The following is a 20,085-nucleotide window of genomic DNA, read 5'->3' on the forward strand; positions in this document are numbered from 1 at the left end:
GTTTTTGATATTGTGATCTGAAAAGCTTCAACTATTTGATATTCCGATTTGAAAAAGAGTCTATTTTAGACATATTCAAGCACTTCGTAGGAAAATTGTGAAGTGGATTGCACTTAATAAAGAGCTGATTTTTCATTGTTATAATTTTGAGTTTGACATAAAACTGGGACATCCTTAGGTCATGTCATATGAAAATGATGACTATCTTCCTATTCTTCTTCTTCTGGAAACAGTACAGTCCACCGTTTGGTGTATTGTCGTACATTATTCCTCTTGCTAAGCGCGAGATGAAACAAAAGGGACAATTTAATTATTGAATTAATATCTTATTCATTAATGCCTAATGAGGGCGCAAAGTCTGATGATATTATGTCCTGAAAACTGGACATTTCAAGCACTTTTGTTACTATAAATATGATGCATCAGTTAATATATGTTTAACTATTAATCTGAGCGCAAATTGCGAGCCACATATTTTTTTGATAAACTGTCATGAAAAGGGAATTTTAAGTAGTTTTTTGTATAATCAAAATTGTGACATACATAACTCGGCAATCAGAATGTGAGCATGTCGCGCTAGCTGATTCGTTTTGACAATCAGACCTGAAAAAGGATATTTTGAAAACTTTATAGAATACACGACAAAAATAAGTACCTGATAAATCAAAATTTGCGAGCGCGCAGCGCGAACAGAAAATGTTAATATTCAAACCATAAAACTGACAATTTTTAAAGAGCACTTGTTTAAAATCAATTTGTAAATCACAAAAAAATAAAGTTCGATTTCCGAGGTGAAATATGTTTTGTATATTGACGTCCAAACTTGATATTTAAACTCCATATTGAACAAGATATTAAAATCACCAAACAGGCAATGCGAATGCGAGCAAAAATTTTATATACAACTGTAGTGCGGGCTGTAGTGACATTCTTTTAAATTATTTTCCAAGTCTTACCCTTATTTCATTTACTCGTCTCCCTCCTCTTCTTTTTTCTCCTCTCCCCCCCCCTTTTCTTTCCTTTTTTGCTCCGCCAATGGGGGGGGGGCGGCCCCCCTGGATCCGCCTATGACTTGCTTTGTTGTATTTTATTCACTTTGTTTCTCCTTTCACCCTGCATTTCAATTCTTCATCTCTCTCTAAAAAAAATCACACTTGTCATATATTCATTCTCTTCTTACACTTCCTAATTTCCTCTCAGAATAGTTTTTGTGTGTGTCCTTCTAATATTTTATTTTCAGTTGTTTTCCTCCTTAATATTTTGTTCTATGGGGGGGGGGGTCTTTGCCATTGATTGGAGTGGTACAGCATCCTTGAGAAGAAAAAAAAAACAGAAAAGAGGAGTGTTTTTCTCAGTTAGGCATGGAACGTGTTTTAAGTGTAAAAAATGCTAATGAAGAAAAAAAAAACGAGTCCCCTAAAATCCTAAATCACAACATGGAAGCAAAAATGCTATTGAATGGTGTGTGATCTCACTGACATGAAATCCCTGTTTAGATTAAGCAAACCTTACATCTGAATCAACAAGTACTAACAATGCAATCACAAAACAGGGTTCAAAATCAATGTACTGAACATGCTAAAGAAATACTTTAATCGAAGAAAAGAAATGCACTCATGAAATTGAATAACTGCCATATAACAGGTCAACAGCTCAGTAAACTTCTATACACAATGGCATAATGCCATACAGAACAGTTTTCAATTAACAAAATTCAAGTACATGTATAATGCTTTAAGACGTACAACAGTGTTGTCAGACAATTCATTTTAAGTGTGAATTAAGGTAAACATTTATACAACATTTTGACGAACTTTCATTAACTTTTAAACATATTGCAATTAATTTCATTAACTTGTATATACTTTTTCATTAAACTTGAACTATCTTCATACTTTCAACACATAACATTAATTCAACTTTTTCAATTTGACTCGTAGTTGTCACATGCACAATGCATTTGTCAAGATTATAGTTGGCGCCTTATTTTTTTGCAAAGCAACCATTCAATAAATAACTTTTTTGAAATAATTTGGATATCATTGTTGTATACGCTGATTCTTATACAAAATATAGATGTTCTTTTATTCTGATTAAATATTTCTGAAAATAACCTGCAAAAAAAAAGAATTACAAAGAAACAGCGAGATACTGTCATGATCATGATACTGATATTACTTCATATAACTTTCCAAAGCCAGAATTAAATTCAATAAAATATAATCACCCACTGCCATAAAATATAAAGTTGCTTTAAAGCAATAACCCAGTATATATTCACCAATTTTGAACAGTTCATTCAATGTTAATATGAAGTTATATTAATTGAGACAATGCATGATCTATTCTGAACCATTTCCCCTTCCCTACATGTATATCCAAGTAAATTCATTAATAGAACCCCTGCTGATTGTTCCCTTAAATAAGAAGAGAAATTTTATGACCCGAGTTGCCCATTCCTACATGATTGGAAGACAACGTAACTAATGTAATTCCCAAAAATAAATTCTCCTAAAATAAATAAGTGATTTAATTTTATTTCTTCCAAGCTTGGTTCAATTTTCATGTTCTTGGTTTTGACCAATTTTCAAATAATCAGAAGAGCAATGTTTTTCTTGTTCAAAGATATGTTATCAGTACAATTTAAACATATTTACATTCTTAGATATGATAATACAAGAAAAAACTCTAATTGTATAAAAGTATCAAAAGTCTGGAACTCATATACATCAATAGCAAACTATTGTTTATCATTCAGATATTAAACAATAAAGCTGCTGCCCTTGTTCAAGTGTATTTTGGATTTATGATAATCAAGAAATGAAAGAGTGTAGGTAAAGAAAAATCCTCATGCATGGCCTACGGAAAGCAACATCCCAATAAGAACAAAATAAAGTGGTTTGAACTGTGAGTCATTTTAGTCAAGACACTTTTTAAACAAAAATATATCAACACATCCTTTACAACTTTTGAAAAGAGGCAAGATCCCTTGAATGACAGTAAAAAAACAAATTAAAAGAATTCTAATGAAATACGTTCAGAACATGGCAGTCACATGGTTTATCTACAAAGTTGGAAAAACATACTTTCATTACCATACTCAGTAACAAGGCAAATAAAATTTGTTACAGATCTTAAGATATTATTAAAAAAATAATTCCTGATTCAATTATGTAGAAGATGAAACCAATTAAACCATTGTTATTCTACATTTGATTGCATAATTACAAATATAAAAAAAATACTAATTCATGTACCCGCAATAAACAGGGAATAATGGTTGATCATATTTCCTTGCAAGCATAATCAATTAATATCATTTGAAACTACTATCAAATACAGATATAAATATAATTCGGAAAATTATCTACAAGTCCTGTGCACACAGCATAATACATCAATAAAACATAACAATTAAAACTGTGAGTGACTACAAAAGAAAAAAAAAAGGCTACGAAAGGAACAAAATATCTTATAAAGCCGAAAATTGCATATAACTTGGTACACATTTAGGAAAATTTAAATCAAGCTAAAATCAAAATGAAAATTAAAAAAAACCCTGCTAAAGTCAGCATTAAAACTAGAGTCTCATATCCTTTGTACATGTGCCCTAACTGTATACTGCACTTGCAAAGCCCCCCCCCCCCTCTACTTTTAAATAAATGGAAGTAGTTCAACATTATACATTTTAAAACATTTAGACAAATAAACCTGTATGGATAAAATCAGATATTTATGATGCATGCCTTATCTACTGAAAATAGATGATGAAACAGTTTCCTCGCACAGATATCTATTTTATCATAATGAGAAATATTGCATAATCAATATTATCAATATACATCAAAATTATCATTGCATAGCTTATGAATTGCTTCCAAATTTGTTAAGTGCACCCCATTCATTAATATAGTGTTGCAAGCCTTAAATGGCTTGTTTATATCTTTCTCTATAGAATATGAAACTCTCTCTGAAGGTCACCGCATACCCTATTGGATTGGTCTGACCCTAGTTTGTAATGAAACATAGTAGAATTTGATGTTAATATTGAGACATGTTATTATCATAGGGTCATAGGGGACATTTAACCATATTCCATAACAAGTGGAATGCCACTGGCGGTCTCACCTAAACAAAATTCAATATATATAGCAGCAGTGTTGACTTTGTGAACATTATTTTCAAAAAAATTCTTCCAAGTAGAATGTCTATTAATGTTCATTTATTGAATCATTAAAGAATGCACCAATGATGTAACAATGATCATGTCATTACTGCAAAGAATCTACTGTAGGGTTTACAAAACTTAGAACATACTGAACTAGATTTATGCTAACAAAAATATATAAAATAATTAACAATTAGCCAAAAGCTAGGGTATCAGTAATCTGGAACGTATCATTTTCTAAGATTAAAAAGATTGATGCAATCAAGAGCCTTAGGATATTTATTCATAAGTATTTGGGGCTCTCATTTAGCTATTCATTTGTTTCTCAAAAAAAAACTCAATCTTGAGATAAAGTAATGGTCACATTATCCTTGAATATGATTATGGTTTTTCATCAAGCACTTTGTATTGCATTATAATTCCCATAATTATATTTTGAAATGTTAAAGTCAACAGAAAATATTTCATAACAGGGACAAATCCTAAGATTCTTATAACTTCAAACACACATCAATACTGGGGATTGGAATAGAAAAAATCCAATAAATACATCAGCTTATTGAACACATAATCACTTTCTAGGAAACAGAGAGAGAGAAAATCATGATAAGGTTTGAAATTTCTTGTTTCAGTTTTTACTGAATGGTCATAGATATAATCTGACTTGATACCAAAATGTGTTTAAAAAAACACTACATTTAAAACCAGATGCCATCAATGGATAATGATATAAGGTCTTGAATCCTATACAGAATTAAATGAGCCTCACCATTTCTGGGAGGAAATTCAAGAGCTCCTTATTGATGGGAGGGATGTGTTTTTCTTTGGAGAGTTGAAGAGCACACCACAACTTCGTTCTTGCTGCACTGGTGGCCTGATGGAGATTCTTGATCTTTGTAACAATGCTTCCATCTCCTACAAAAACACATAATAATCAATGAAAGTGAACTCATGGCTGGATTTTTTTTTTTTTGAAAGAGTTTGTTAAAACCACACAGAAGGTAGAAAGTGCCACAACCCAGCTGAAGTTAATTTAAAGACCTGGTAGGTGTTTCATAAAGCTGTTTGTAAGTTACAAGCAATTTTATGAACAATTCTTGCCTTGAAGTTTACTCAACACTAAGAAAATTTGGCGCACATAATTACCAACACGGCCAAAGTTCATTGACCTTGGTCATGTGACCTGAAACTTTAGAAGCATGTTTACTGATGTTTGATTACTTTTATGTCCAAGTTTCATGAACTAGATCCATATACTTTCGGAGTTATGATATTTAGAAAACTTAACCTTGGTTAAGAATTTGTATTGATTCCCCCAATATAATCTAAGTTCACTGACCCTAAATGACCTTGTTCATGTGACCTGAAACTCATAAAAGATGTTCAGTAATACTCTTGTCCAAGTTTCATGAACCAGATCTGAAATCAACAAATACCCCCAAGATGGCCAAAGTTCATTGACCCTAAATGACCTTTTGCCTTAATCATGTGACCTGAAACTCAGATGGGGTCTTTAGTAATACTTGTTAACCATTATGTCTAAGTTTCATGAACTAGGCCTATATATTTTCTAAGTTATGATGACATATAAAAAAATTTAACCTTTGGTTAAGATTTTGATGTTGATTCCTCCAACATGGGCTAAGTTCATTGACCCTATATGAGCTTTGACCTTAATCATGTGACATCAAACTCTGGCAAGATATTTAGTAATACTTGTTTACCATTATGTTCAAGTTTCATGACTAGGACAATATCCTTTCTAATTGATGAAGACATTTCAAAAACTAAACCTTTTTTTTCTGGCAGCATGAGCCCCCCCTTCAACAGAGCCATGAGTGATCTTGAAATATCTCAGAAAAATTGGAAATGATTGTACACTGGGCATGCCTATTATTAATTAGCATATATTTCAGCGGGTAGTAGATAATGGACTTTATTTAATCTACGCAAGGAAACTATTGTATTAATAACCAGTATTTCATCCTCGATGATTTCCCTCACTTTGTGCAGAATTTGCAGCAATAAAAGTAAAAAAATTCCCCACTTTCTGTGAAATATTGTGCCATAATGCACTGTCTTCTGACTAATGATCATTGAGTGGATGGATTTTCTTCAAAGGATACCGTATATGTATTCCACTTGTTCAGGTTACCATTGCATTCATCCTGAATCAATGCAATATCGTCCATAACCTGTGGAATATCCCAGTATCTGAGTATCTAATCTGAGTCATCCAGTAGAAATATTTTTTACTCTTTGACCATAAACAATTTTTTCCCCCAAGCTTCCCTTTAGCATCATTATTTTCAGATGATTAATACTATTAAGGTTGTACCCTCCATAAAAAGTTAATTACAAGAAAAATGCATACTGCATTTGACACTACCATACCTTTATCCTGAATATTCCTTCCATGGAGAGTTTGACACATTTCAGCTGTTCGGTGTGCTTCAACAGTCTGTATGGCTGACATCCACGTATCTAGGCAAGCCTCAATGTTTGGATGAAGGGCCTTGGCATTCAGACCTCCAATCTTGCTCAACAGAGTAGTCATCTGTATGAAATAAGATATAAATTCAGAGAACATGAACATAAAATACCTTTGTGCAATATGATTAAACAAGGGGAATGCCTCTGGCTGGCGATTCAATATAGCAGCAGTGCTGACTTTGAAAACAGTTGTAATAATACAATACTACATTCATTGATATTTGACCTTGATCATGTGACCTAAAACTTGTCAGTGATTCTTGATTACCCCTATATCCACATTTTATACACTATATCTATAAACTTTGAAAGTTATGACAGCAATCTAATAATTACCTCTAAAATGGCCAAAGTTCAACAAACTAAAATGACCTTTGACATTGGTCATGTGACCTGAAACTCGCATGAGATGTTCAGTGATACTCGATGACTCTTATGTCCCAGTTTTATGAACTACATGTAGACCAATATACTTACAGACTTATGATGGTAATTCAACAGATAACCCCAATTTGGCCAATGTTCATTGACCCTAAATGAACTTTGACCTTGGTCATGTGACATGAAACTCAAGCAGGATGTTTCGTAATACTTGAATAATCTTATGTCCAAGTTTCATGAACTAGGTCCATATTCTTTCTAAGTTATGCTGTCATTATAAAAAATTTAACCTTAGGTTAAGATTTGGTGTTGACGCCGCCGTCGGAAAAAACGGCGCCTATAGTCTCACTCTGCCATTCAGGTGAGACAAAAACTCCACCTCTCTCCTCCCTGTTTCTCTTCCCATCAACCCCTTCTTCCCCCCACCTCCCCCGGTTAGCTCTTGAAAAACCCCAAAATGTTTTGGCGTGTTTCTACAGAGAATCGTTGAAAAACGATTCATCTTTTCCAGAATTTAATAAATGTATCACTGTTTCTACAAAACGAATAATCCGATTAACTCAAATTCCGTGAGCAAGGCAATAACCAGCTCCCAAAGGTTGGTTATGAGAAACCATGCTTTGCGCGATACGGTTTATCAATATACAGCATCGCGTCTGTTTTTATTAGGGAAGTTTCCAGAATTCTGGATAATTATGCAGGTAATACCGTTTAACGGTTCTCTGGAGAAACATGCAGATTGTTGGTTGTTCAGGAAAAAAAATAATAACTTCCTGTCTTGTTAAAACGTAGTTGATTTATGTCTGTGTGAATGTTTAAGGCAGTTAAATTTTGATGATAATAGTAATGTTTATAATCACCCTGCTGTGCTCTCTGTACTCTTCAACAATAAGTTGATCCAAGGCAGATGGATTTGGTGGTAATGGAGGCACTGCAATGGTATTAGAACTTGATATGCGCTTCCCTGGATTCATTTTAACTAGTTCAGTTTCAGTCTATACAATGAAAAGAAAAATATTTATGGATTATTACTAGAAAATAAATATTTTCTGATAAAATGGAACAACAAACAAAATTGTAGGTATTCAATGGCCGATTCTATAGGATTAATGTTTATCAGCCTAATCAGATCATCTATGCTCTGATAAACATGGGCCAGGTTTGAATGGGATATACCTTAACTGGTTTACTAGTTACATGAGAATGATATATCTTCAGATATAATGAATGGGTTAAGGACCTTTGCCTCTTGCTTAGACCTTGATTCCCCCAATTCAATTTTTTATCAATATTTCTCTAAATGCATATATATGATATGATCTGCAAGCGGTTCATTAGTAATGTAAGAACAAAAACAGGACCGAGGGACAAACTAAAGGAAGGTAACCTCACAAAAATACACCTCCAGAATTACCTTCAGAGGAAAGAGGAATAAAAAATAAATGAGTACCATGCTTGTGATAACAAAATGCTTCACTCAATCGGTAAATACGGTTAGCATTGACAAATCATTTTGTTATCTTTATAAGATGTAAACATTGTACGAGCTGAAGACTGAATTCTGCCTTGGAAAATACTTCATTGTCTTTAATACTCTTAGGCTACATTTTGGGATTTATCCTGTTCTTTGGAGATGCTTTTAAAACAGAGTGCCCCACTACCCTGTTTCAAGCTTGAAAACTCAACCTGCTATCTGTATAAGATGTGAACATTGTAAATGAAGCAGCTGAAAACTGACTTGAAAATCATTTCAGTGTCTTAGGCAACATTAAAGACTCTACCGTTCTTTGCAAAGTATGGTAAAATAGAGGCCCTTTTATAACTTATTTCAAGCTTGTCAAAAAATACACGGCTATCTGTATAAGATGTGAACATACTACAAAATGAAGACTGAAATGCGTGCTTTAATCTTTTTCCTACTTTGTATTAATGACTTATTTTTTTCAAAGAAACTTCAAGTTCATTTCTTTCAGAAAGTCTCACCTTTCTCCTTTCCTTTTCCAGATTCTGTAACTGGTACTGGCAGTCTTCAATTGCTGCAGCAACTTCCCCATTCAGTATTGGTGATGTTGGTGACATTGGGCTGTGATGCAGGGAAGCATAATTCTCAGTAAATGATGTTGACTGCTTCATATTCATGTTGAGTGATTGGTTTCTTTTAACCCAGCCTGGAACATGACTTGGTCTGCTGCTATAAGGATAGCGAGTATTATAATTGTTGCGAGGAAACCCAGCTGCCATTTGAGCATCGTACTTGAATCTAGGATTTGTCATGTTGCGAAACATGTCCTGCTGATTTTTCCACTGCTGTGCTCTAGCATATTGAGACATGTCAAAATCTCTGGGATTATTGAAGGGAGGCCTTTGGAAAGGCTGAGGAAAATTTGGCTGTTGAGATGGGTAATCATCTTGGGAATGGAAACTTGGGGATATGGGAGGTTGGGTTACTGGTGGTGACTGGACAGGTGAGCCACGTAGATTGTTGCCATTGTTGAACCTACCCATTGGTGAAGGCAACTGAGGGTCTGTTTGGACACCCATCATTTCAGCCATATTGATAGGAGAGGCTCTATTTGGAGGAAACTGGAAGGGAAAGTCTTCTCTTGAGGGTGGCATGTTGTTGAGCTGCTGTTGATTTTCATAGTTGTATGGAGCTGGTTTCGCATCTAGCTGTGGAATCTGTGGACTGCTACGGCTCATGCAGGGAGGATTCAGGTCTGTCTCAACCTTGGGTAGTGGAATATTTGGCCAACCAATTTCATCTCCAGAACTGTAGCTTCCAGCAAGAGAGCTGTGTGGAGAACCTGTATACATGTTTTCACTTTCAGCTGCAATTATATTTTTTTTAAGTGGATAAGCAAATACAAGAAAAATTGTAAGTGAGTGAATGAATGTGGAGTTAATACGCTAGAATAGCCTTCATCAAAACCATTTTGAAGAGAAAATACAATGGCTGGACATTCTCACATGCCATTAATCTGCTAGCTTTGAAAAAAATAACTTACCATTCAACATCTGTCCATTCTTGTTCTGTTGCATCCAATTGAGCGCCTCCTGGATCAGCTGGGCAGATGATACACCACTGATGTCAGGGATTGCAGCTTGCTTCCAAGGAGGAATGCCATTTTCAAAACTAATCAGGTATTAAGATAATGGACAAATCTCTAAATAACAGAAATAATTCAAAGTAAGTAGGGAGAGGGGGTAATACAAAAACTATAACTATCACTGAAGGTGATTAATACCCCAACTATACGATGTTACCGAGACAACAGTTTTCAATGCATGGAAAAAATATGTTTAACCTATTTTTACCACAAGATCAATTTGTGAGCTAAATATCATGAGAATTGGTTGAAAACTGATGAAGTGGTACAAACCACAAGATTTTTACCTAATTTTGGGCATACACTGTTACCATGGCAACACAATTTCCAACACAAAATGTATGTCTCGTACATCTTTACTTTGAAACCTATGTGTGAGCCAAATTTCATGGGAATTGGTAAAAAATTTAATGAAGTAATAATTCAAACTGCAAGATTTTCACACAATTTTCACTTTATAATCAATTTGCCATATAATGGCAACATGATTTCTGACACACACAAAATACATAATTATATGTTTTGCACATCTTTCCCTCAGAACTAATTTTTGTGCCAAATTTCAGAATTGTTTAAAAACTGAGAAAGTAGTTCGGATTAGTAGATTTTCACCATACATTTGCCATAATATACTGTTACCATGGCAACACAATTACAGACACAAGCAAAAAATGTGTCTGGAATATCTATACCCCAACACCAAGATGTGTTCCAAGTTTCATGAGAATTGGTTAAAAACTGAGGAAGTAGTTCAATGCGCAAGATTTGCAACAGACCGACTGCCCACCCGACCGTATACTGATTTCCAGATGTATATACACCCCCTTCAAACTTTGTTTGGCAGGAAACTTCGTTTGGAGGGAGCATAATAAAGACAGAGGTATCATAAGATGCACATTTATTGATGTGAACCAATAGTTTCAGTGTAATAATTTACTGGGGTTTTAAAATTCATCAAGTCTTATTCAGTAATAAATGAGTCACATACTGTATATACTTGAGGGCAAAATGTCATGCTCATAACTTCTTATTTTACATCCAAGTTTCAGCTTTGAACTTGATTTATACTTTTATAATTTTCTCCTTTTTTTACCTACCGTAAATCAACTTTTTATTCTGGGGGGGAGTGAACTTCCCTTTGAAAGTGTAAAAGTACCATAGTCTGGTTTTAACCCTTCCCTATTATTAAACAGGCCTTTTGTTTGAATCCAGGCTATGGCATTAATTTTCTTAAGCAAGATATTCATACACATTGTTCTGCACTCAACCCAGGTATAGTAAACGGGTATCACACTGGATTACCCGATATCTTTTAAACACTGGAAAAAGCATAGTATGCTTTAAAATAGGTTATTTCCATGTTTGAAAAAAATGCATCCTAGAATACTAAATAAACACAGGATACTATAATGATGTACTGGTTAACACAGGAAAAACCTAAAATCTCCTATGGGGAATGTGCCATTTTGCAGATCATTGATAAACAGAAAATTGATTACCAGCTTCCAGCTGAAAGGGTATCTAGCAGCTCTTGTGTCAGAGAAATCTGGGCACCCAGGTTGTCGTTTGTCACACAGTCATCTTCAGTGGCAAGGATCTTAGTAACCAAGTCCTCAAAGGATCGGTCTAAGGGGCCTTCAGATGCTTGGGTATCATTTGGCATGACTGCAGTCTCGGTCTTGCTGTTAAATTATTTTCTGCAAACTCTTAAGAGGTGGATAGAAAGGGGTGGGGGAGAGTGGGTGATTGTAAAATTTCAATCTTTCAGGCAGCCTCAAACAACAAATTTTGGAAAGAGGGTTTGACAATTAAAATTAAACTTAATGATGACAATACAATTTTTACATCAATTCTAATTGGTCAAATATTATATATTTCTATAAGTGACATGGAACATCTCAAATAGTGACAAAGAAAGACAATTTTTCTTTCTTGGTTATTTTTCAGTTAAACTAGAGTCAACTGGTGTAATGATAATTTATTTATTAGATCTAGAGCTCAATTCCCTTTTTTTCCCAAGTATTACTGTTTTACTGTTTTACGCATTGGATGTGCAGACATCTTGATCTAGATTACGGATATGAAATTGACAATGGCAAGGAAGAAATTCAGATTTTTTTTTTTAATCATCTAATTTGTCACACCAGTGTACATGTACAACTCTGAATTTAACTTCTCAACATCAGCTTTTATGATTCATTCATGTATTTTGGAGTGAGATGCATAGATCTAGTCAACAAGATTTATAATCATCGAAGTAGGAGTGGGCTTGCTATACATGGGTCAATTTTTTGTTGTTGTTTGTCATTTTGATATGGCAAAAGTTTTTTATGTTATTTTTAATGTCTCAACATGAATATTTTTTGTCTTGGGTCAGAGAAAAAGTATGCCAGGCAAAAATAAACAAGTGGAGCACCTCTGGCACTCTCACCTGCATCACGCAATTCAATATAGCAGCAGTGCTGACTTTGAAAACTACTATAAAATTCACAAAAAACACCATTCATATGATAAAATACTACGATCATTACAAAACAAAAGACATTTGACCTTGATCATGCGACCTATTATGACTTTTTCCCCCAAACTTTTTAGCCCTCAAAAGGCCTTTTATCGATTCAAATATTCCAATTGGATTCAACTGGTTTTAATACTAGGAATTTTGAACAACTGGAACCAATTGAAATGCAGTTGTCTAGAATCGGTTTCAACTGGGACCAAATGAAACCAATTGCCAACTGGTTCCAATTGCCCCAAAATTGGTTTTAACTTGAAACAATGGCTATTATAGGCAACTGGTTTCAATTGAAACCAGTTGTTCCAATTTTCCTATGGAAACCAGTTGGCCAACTGGCTTCAATTGGGTTTGCTCTGCTAGATCTATATAAAAAACTTAGTTGGTTTCAACGAGATTTGGTCCTGGGTAATGTTAAAACTAGATCAAACTTTTCATTTTTTGTTTAAAAAATCCAAAAACAAAAGTCAAAAGAGAAGGCCTCATTGACCAGTCTCAGACACAGACTCGAGTCAAAAGTCCAGACACCTGTCCAAATTCCCCCAACCTAATGAATGTTTGGAGACCAAGATTAATTAAGTCTAGATCTAGACTATGCTAGACCAAAAACTTTGGTCTCTGTTATGTTGGTTGTTACGCTGAACTATGTTGGCTCCACTCACCAAATACAGAGACCGTGTGTAGTTCTAGCGCGATTTGTACAGGGGACTCAATGACCATATGTTTATGTACTTAAACGGGGGAGTGAAGTTGCGCGACAGCCGAAGTAAGTCACTGTTTTTCCCCTTTATTTTTCCCCGTTTTGGTGCATTTCAGGCGAAAACGGAATAATAATCTCTATTTTGGTTCAATTCTTTTTCAATATTCTTATGAAATAAAGACAAAAATCAATGTTCCCCGTCTGGCAAGGTTCGTGCAGGCTCCACTGCACGAACTTCGCCCAAGGTACATGTATGACGTAATGATATATGCATGCAGCCGAGTGCGTTAGTGGAAACGAAGAGCAAGCGAGGTTTCTTTAGATAGATGCCGCACTGTGCACGAGCCGCTTGCGGCGAGTGCCCAGTGTGCATCATCTGAAGAAACCGAGCTTTCTCTGCATTTATTTTACTTTTACGCACGAAAGAGCGAGTGCATTATTTGTTTTATAAAATAGCAACACAGAAACAAATTTTAAAAAAGTTACAGTACAGTTTTGTGGCTTCTCCCGGGACTTCTACAGCACTGGTTTGCTCGAGTGTGCAATATCAGTTTTCGTTGTGCACCTTTTGCACTGCCGTGCAGCCAAGAAAGTTGGATGTCATGTGAAGCGTATTGACTATTGGCCAATCGCGATGCTGGAAAATACAGAGCTATTTATGTAGACTAGACCTCTATGCCTAGTAATATTAATCTAGATCTAACGTTAGATGTAGATCTAGAATCTATTCTAGATCTAAGTTAGATCTAGAATAGATTCTAGATCTACATCTAACGTTAGATCTGGACCCACTATTTTCTAGTCTATCCTTAATTGGCTTAGCCTTAGCCCTATCTATTCTAAGTTAAATCCCTACGACTACGAGTCGGTGTATCGCATGGCCTGTAGGCGAGGCCGAGGAACAGTGTCGAGTCCCACACAAACCAAACACCATCACATTGCACTGTACTGTCGTAGGCGTAGCCGATTGCATTGCCATGGGCTTTGGCCTTTAGGCTTTGCGCTGGTCCGATTAAAAAGTCGGTACCGGTACCGTACGGTTACCTTATTTTCCACATCTGTCACTCAGTGAGGGCGATTTACCAAGGCAAGGGCTCGACATGATCGAGATCTAAAATAATAGTTTAATATAGTCTAACTAACTTAGAATGGGCAAAGAAAGTTGAATAATTAAAGAATCGATGGAGTTAATCTCACCTTCTTGTGATCAAACCACCAGCATAGCAATAACTAAACTTGATAAGCGCATCGCTTTGTGAATTACGCACGCGTGTTCATAACATGGATAATTTGATTGGGTGTTTCAGCGCAAAAACCGCTCATGAAGTCTGCGCTATAGACCCCAATTGCACTGTGATTGGTCGCCTACGTAATATTTGCATGTGTAATTTGCATGATACCGCGTCGGTACTACCGTACCGCCGTACCGTACCGGTCGCGTCGTCGGGCCGGGCCGCCGGGCTACAAGTTAAGCAGCAGCTAATATAAATACAGGGGGGAAAAAAATCAACAATTTATTATCTGCGTTCGTGTCGTGTTATCGCGTGTTTTGACAAAATTAAGGTCACCGCACACCTTACGATTGTTCGCGATCGATCCAATTTGGAACAAATCGCATTTTGCTCATTTTCGAAAATGTTAAAGGAACGTACCGTAAGGGCACTATTCAACCCGGCATAATTCAAAGAATTTGACATATTCCCCAAAATACTTATGGAATCTATCTTAATTTCATACATTTGTTATTTCCAGGGTAATCTGTTGTCTTTTTCAATCTGTTGACTGTATGCGCGGAGGATCGAAATCGAATTATGCGGCGATGGCCTTTTGCACTGAATATAGACTTAATTGGTCCATGGAGGTACTAGTATACCCACTTTACCCTTTAAAGGGGAAGTTCACCCGAGCTGAACTTCGCTGAAAAAAATAAATTAATACCAGAAAAAAGTAAAAGTAAAACATAGGAAAATCCATCGAAAATTAAGAATGTTATGAGAACTTGATTTACTTGATATACTGAAGGTACCAGGGGCGGATCCAGGATTTTGAAATAGGGGGGGCGCCAGCGGCGAGGGAGCGAAGCGACCGAGCGGGGGGAGGGTGTGGGAGGGGGGATACCCCCCTCCCACGGCAAGGACTTTTTCAAAAAATCATGTCCAAAAGTCGTATTTTGAGAGCACCTTTAGAAGAAAAATGCACACTTAAATCACTGTAACTTCATGAATAAAAGACACATACTGACTCATTTAGGAGCTGGTTTCCAGTCACACACCGTATAAGCAGTCATTCAAAACATACATTTGGCAAAGGCTCTTCACTTGCTTGCATCGTGTGATCGAAACGTCAAATTTAAATGATACGAAACTGAGACTTGTAATCGATAAGTTCCGAATAATCCATTCTGTTTATTGTCATTTGTGTATTTACATTGTGTGTTTCAAACGAGAATTGTTTAGTCGTATGGCAACATGCATAAAATTTGGTCATTTTTTCCCCAAAATGCACATTAAATTGTTACAAACTACAGAAAAAAACGACATCATCTTCTGGTAATCAACCTTTTCCCTCGTATTATTTTCAAATCATCTTCAATAATCCAGTCATTCTGCACAACCTCAAAGTAATATAATGCTTCTTAAGGTGATTCTCATCATTTTTATTGTTTACGTTCAAAGTCTCTCATCGCGTTGCCATCTTAACTTATGACCAGCCAGGATGAAATTGTATTTATATTTCTTTTAACATAAGGTAATCAATTTTTACGAAGCACTTCTTAAAACTATACCACAAATAATTAAATAAGGTCAATGATAAAATGCTAGAAAATACATGTAAGGAGGCAGAAAATGTAAAATAAACCGAGGCTCGTCTTCGGTATACAGAGTTCAGAAGGCATTTTGTAAGCTTTTCATTTATGAAATTACAACTTGTTTAGACCATGAATTCATATAAGCTTCCAATTTGATGTCTTTTCTACATGTTGAATCAATGTATACTAGCTTTCCAACCAACAAAGTAAATGTTGTAAACTGTATTGATTGCCTTCTGTTGGGCAAAGCTATTCCTGCCAAGTTTGAGCTCAATCATGACTTTTATTTTTTTAAGATGAAAATATGGAAAGTTTATTTATGCAAGACAAACGAAGAACAGACGAAATAGTGGAATTTAATTACTCACACTATAATATCTAAGGGATATACTTTTAAAGCTCTGCACTATATAGATCCCGTTTGCTGCCTGTGCAAGTCTCGAGGTTCTGTGGGCATAGCCACAAAATATTATATACGTTTTTCGTAAGTGAAATACTTCAGTAAATAATTTAATAACGAATATCACACCCAAATGTATTTCTATGACATGCATGATTAATTCAAGGAAGTTTTGCCGTACAATGCATTATCACGTAAGCGCGATTGGAGGAATGTTATGAGAATGTCCCGCTTTAGATTTAATACCGTATCCTCCCATTTTGTCATAATTATGTTAAGATACTGCATACTTAACTAGTTCATCATCATTACAATCAGGCGCGTACGCAGGATTTTTGAAAGGGGGGGGGGTTCGAGCTGATTTTCTTTTAAATCTCCCGCCCAGTCTCTAAAAAGTGATGAGCGGGGGGGGGGGGGAGGTGATGATTTTTTTTCTTTTTTTCAGCTCTGCAAATAAGACAATAACATTTAAGTGGGGATGGGGTATGTAACAGTGCGGTCATGACCCGCGAGCGAGCAGAAATGTTCTCGTTTTTGCGTTGAAAACATAACCTTTTTGTAAATAGTTTGTTGGTATCATAGTCGATGCTACATGTCCTTCGGATCGTAGCACTCATGATATGGCCTTGATCAGAACACTAGAAACTTGAGAAATGTCATGAATAATTACGAGCGAGCGGAGCGAGCGAGCCGAAATGTTTGCGTTTTTCCGTCAAAACATACATTTCTTGTCAATAGTTTGTTAGTAAATCAAGTATTAGTCGATGCTATACATGTCCTTCTATTCGTAACACTCATAATACGGCCTTGAACAGGAGACTAGATACTTATGGAATTTCATAAATTATTACGAGCGAGCGGAGCGAGCTAGCCGACATTTTAGCGTTTTCCGTCATTTTGGTTTTCATATTGGTAAAACATATTTTGTAAGAAAACGTATGTCTTTGTCTTGGTTCACTTGTATTCATAAGTATACATCATGATAATCATGTATGGCCTTGTTAATGGCGAAACCGTGATCATGTCGGCGACATGCGGAAATAAAAGATATAATAAAATGGAGCAAGCGAAGCGAGCGGAAATTTTTTCTGTGTTTTTCGTCGGAAACATGAGATTCTGTTCATTATTGCTGTCATATACATTATTGGGTAGGGGAACTGTCCGTAACCAGACCAAGGAGTTATCAGGCGCTTGCCCGATAACTCCTTGACCAGACCGACCTCTGGAGAGACAAGCAAAAAAGAAAAAAAAAGGGGGGGTTGAACCCCCTAACCCCCCCTTGCGTACGCGCCTGATTACAATGTTGTGATTGCTTTCAGCTAGGTTTGTGTCTGTTCAGTGGTGTTGATCTTTTTTTTTGCGTAATCGCTGGTACAAATTTAGTTTCTGAAAAAGAGATAATGATTTTTTTCATATGGTGGAGCGGTAAATAGTTATTTAGTCTGCAGACTTCTATTTCATTTTTTCATACCATCGTAGAGAAATTGTGACTTTTTTTGGTCTGGGTTGCAAGATAATGGTTTTGCATTAGGGTTACGGAATAGGAATAATGTTTAGGACTTACAAATAAGGGCGCCCCAACTAAGTTTCGCCGAAGCAATCATTCCAAGTTGGAATGATTGCTTCGGCGAAACTTGGAATGATTGCTTCGGCGAAACTTGGAATGATTGCTTCGGCGAAACTTAGTTGGGGCGCCCTGGATAATATACCTCTGAATCTACCAGAAAGTGTAAAAGTTAGTTTACATTAAATACAAATATGTCTGACCTATACATTTCAGTGAAAACGTACATGACCAAGGCAGAATGATAATGCTGCGCACGTGGCGCCCGATATAGGGCTTCATCTTTGAGTGAAGAATAATCTCGGGGATAGACATTATCATTCGCATCGTTGACACTTTCTCTCGCGATCTGTTACTTACAATTTACATGTATTTGCCATAAAGACGGACAAACGCATGTTACAAAAAACACAAAATTTCGGGAAAAAATGATATCCAATCCAACATCTTCACACTGGTCACTGCACTGCAACTCCCGATTACAAGTGGTGCAACTTTCCAACCAATCGACTTGCGCGCCCTGGAATTCCGAAATTTACATATTGCAATACAGAATGACAGAGGTGGATTTGTGCGAACACAAAGTTAAAATATAGTTTTGACTATATTTAGCCCTTGAAATTGGCTACATTGTACCAATCCAGTAAATATAACCATCAAAAAAAAAATCCGGCGAAAATAGGGGGGGGGGGCGCGCGCCCGGGGCGCCCCCCTCTGGATCCGCCACTGGGTACAATAAAAAACATTTTCATTTTTTTAAGACATTTCATTTCATTTCATTGATTTTTTTTTGTACTTTACAACAGTTGCTCGCGCGGCATAACGTCGGCGGAATCAAATCCAGAAAATCAGTGGCGTAGCTAGGATTTTCCGCAGGGGGGGGGGGCAGTGGCGTAGACAGGTCCTTAGACCTGGGGGATGATCCCTAGCTGGGTCATACTTTATATATATATATATATATATATATATATATATATATATATATATATATATATATATATATAATTAACATATAAATATAAAGAATGAAGGAGATAACGTACTCGATAAAAACAAAATATCATGGGCCAAAGCAGACGAGATAAAGATAACAAAATAACACGATCTGCCTCATGGATTATCTCGTGTGTCTTTTAATCACTTTGCTTTCAGCAATAAACAGGGCATCCAGTAATAAACAAACTTCCTTGCACATTTTTCATGGCAGTAATCTTTTGTTTGATTAATGACAATGAGTAAAGATGATCATAAGAGAAATGTCATTTGTCGGATGTCTATAGTTATCAGCTTGGTCATGACAGTCCTGCTAAACATGATCTGGAATAACTAGTATTCCTTATTTTACTAGTATAGTACTATATACTCTTTTAAAAGTAGCGATATTGTTAATGGTCAAACAAATGAATCAACAACTAAAGGAATAAACAAATAAACAGCCAAATAACTAAAAAAAATATCAATTACAATGATAGTAATAGGGGTAAAATAAAAAAAGCTCAACATTATATTTCGTATCCACGTGCAGATATGCGGACACTAAAATGATAAGCACACTCTGTTTAAAATTACCATGATTACAAAGGCTTGATTGAATTAAGTATGGAAATGAAATAAACCTCACCGGGTTGTCGGAAGTAAACTGTATAGATAGTAACTTGTTATAATTTCGATTCATTTCTTATTATGTACCTTGTTATGATGATTATGATAAAAACATAGGTAAGGAAATGTAACAGTTTATAACCTTCAAACCTAGAAGACTGCGCACGTACAGAAATCACTGGTATAAGTAATTCCAAAATACATTGCGCCTCGACTTACTTCTTGAAACTGGAAGACGTTTATTTTCACCCAATATAGTTATGCAAAACAGTCCTTAACAGTAAAGGATTATTTCATTCCAAAATCATTCATTTACTAATTCGCTCCTTAGAGACTGAAAATTGTC

General features: G+C 35.7%; 1 protein-coding gene across 2 annotated transcripts; it reads right to left on the minus strand.

The window, feature by feature from the left end:
* Nucleotides 1–1,573: 1,573 nt before the first annotated feature.
* On the minus strand, nt 1,574–14,767 carry LOC121411228. 2 transcript variants are annotated; one of them, XM_041603822.1, is made up of 7 exons: nt 14,562–14,767; nt 11,649–11,831; nt 10,048–10,175; nt 9,026–9,870; nt 7,903–8,037; nt 6,563–6,725; nt 1,574–5,083 (listed from the first exon to the last, which is right to left on the minus strand). In XM_041603822.1, the coding sequence occupies exons 2-7, from the start codon at nt 11,810–11,812 to the stop codon at nt 4,923–4,925; spliced, it is 1,596 nt and encodes a 531-aa protein (XP_041459756.1). In that variant the 5' UTR covers nt 11,813–11,831; nt 14,562–14,767; the 3' UTR covers nt 1,574–4,922. The 2 variants fall into 2 exon arrangements, with proteins under 2 accessions (XP_041459756.1, XP_041459754.1); XM_041603820.1 differs by having other exon boundaries at nt 11,649–11,855.
* Between the last annotated feature and the right edge of the window lie 5,318 nt (nt 14,768–20,085).

Source organism: Lytechinus variegatus, chromosome 3, assembly GCF_018143015.1.
Source record: "Lytechinus variegatus isolate NC3 chromosome 3, Lvar_3.0, whole genome shotgun sequence".
Taxonomy (NCBI): domain Eukaryota; kingdom Metazoa; phylum Echinodermata; class Echinoidea; order Temnopleuroida; family Toxopneustidae; genus Lytechinus; species Lytechinus variegatus.

What these genes read in the sequence shown, in the direction of transcription:
- LOC121411228 (XM_041603822.1), bottom strand. Translation starts at nt 11,812, where the DNA reads ATGCCAAATGATACCCAAGCATCTGAAGGCCCCTTAGACCGATCCTTT. An exon ending in TGGAAAAGGAAAGGAGAAAG is followed by an intron (nt 8,038 to 9,025) that starts GTGAGACTTTCT and finishes TTCATTGTATAG; the next exon opens with ACTGAAACTGAACTAGTTAA. An exon ending in AGTACAGAGAGCACAGCAGG is followed by an intron (nt 6,726 to 7,902) that starts GTGATTATAAAC and finishes TATTTCATACAG; the next exon opens with ATGACTACTCTGTTGAGCAA.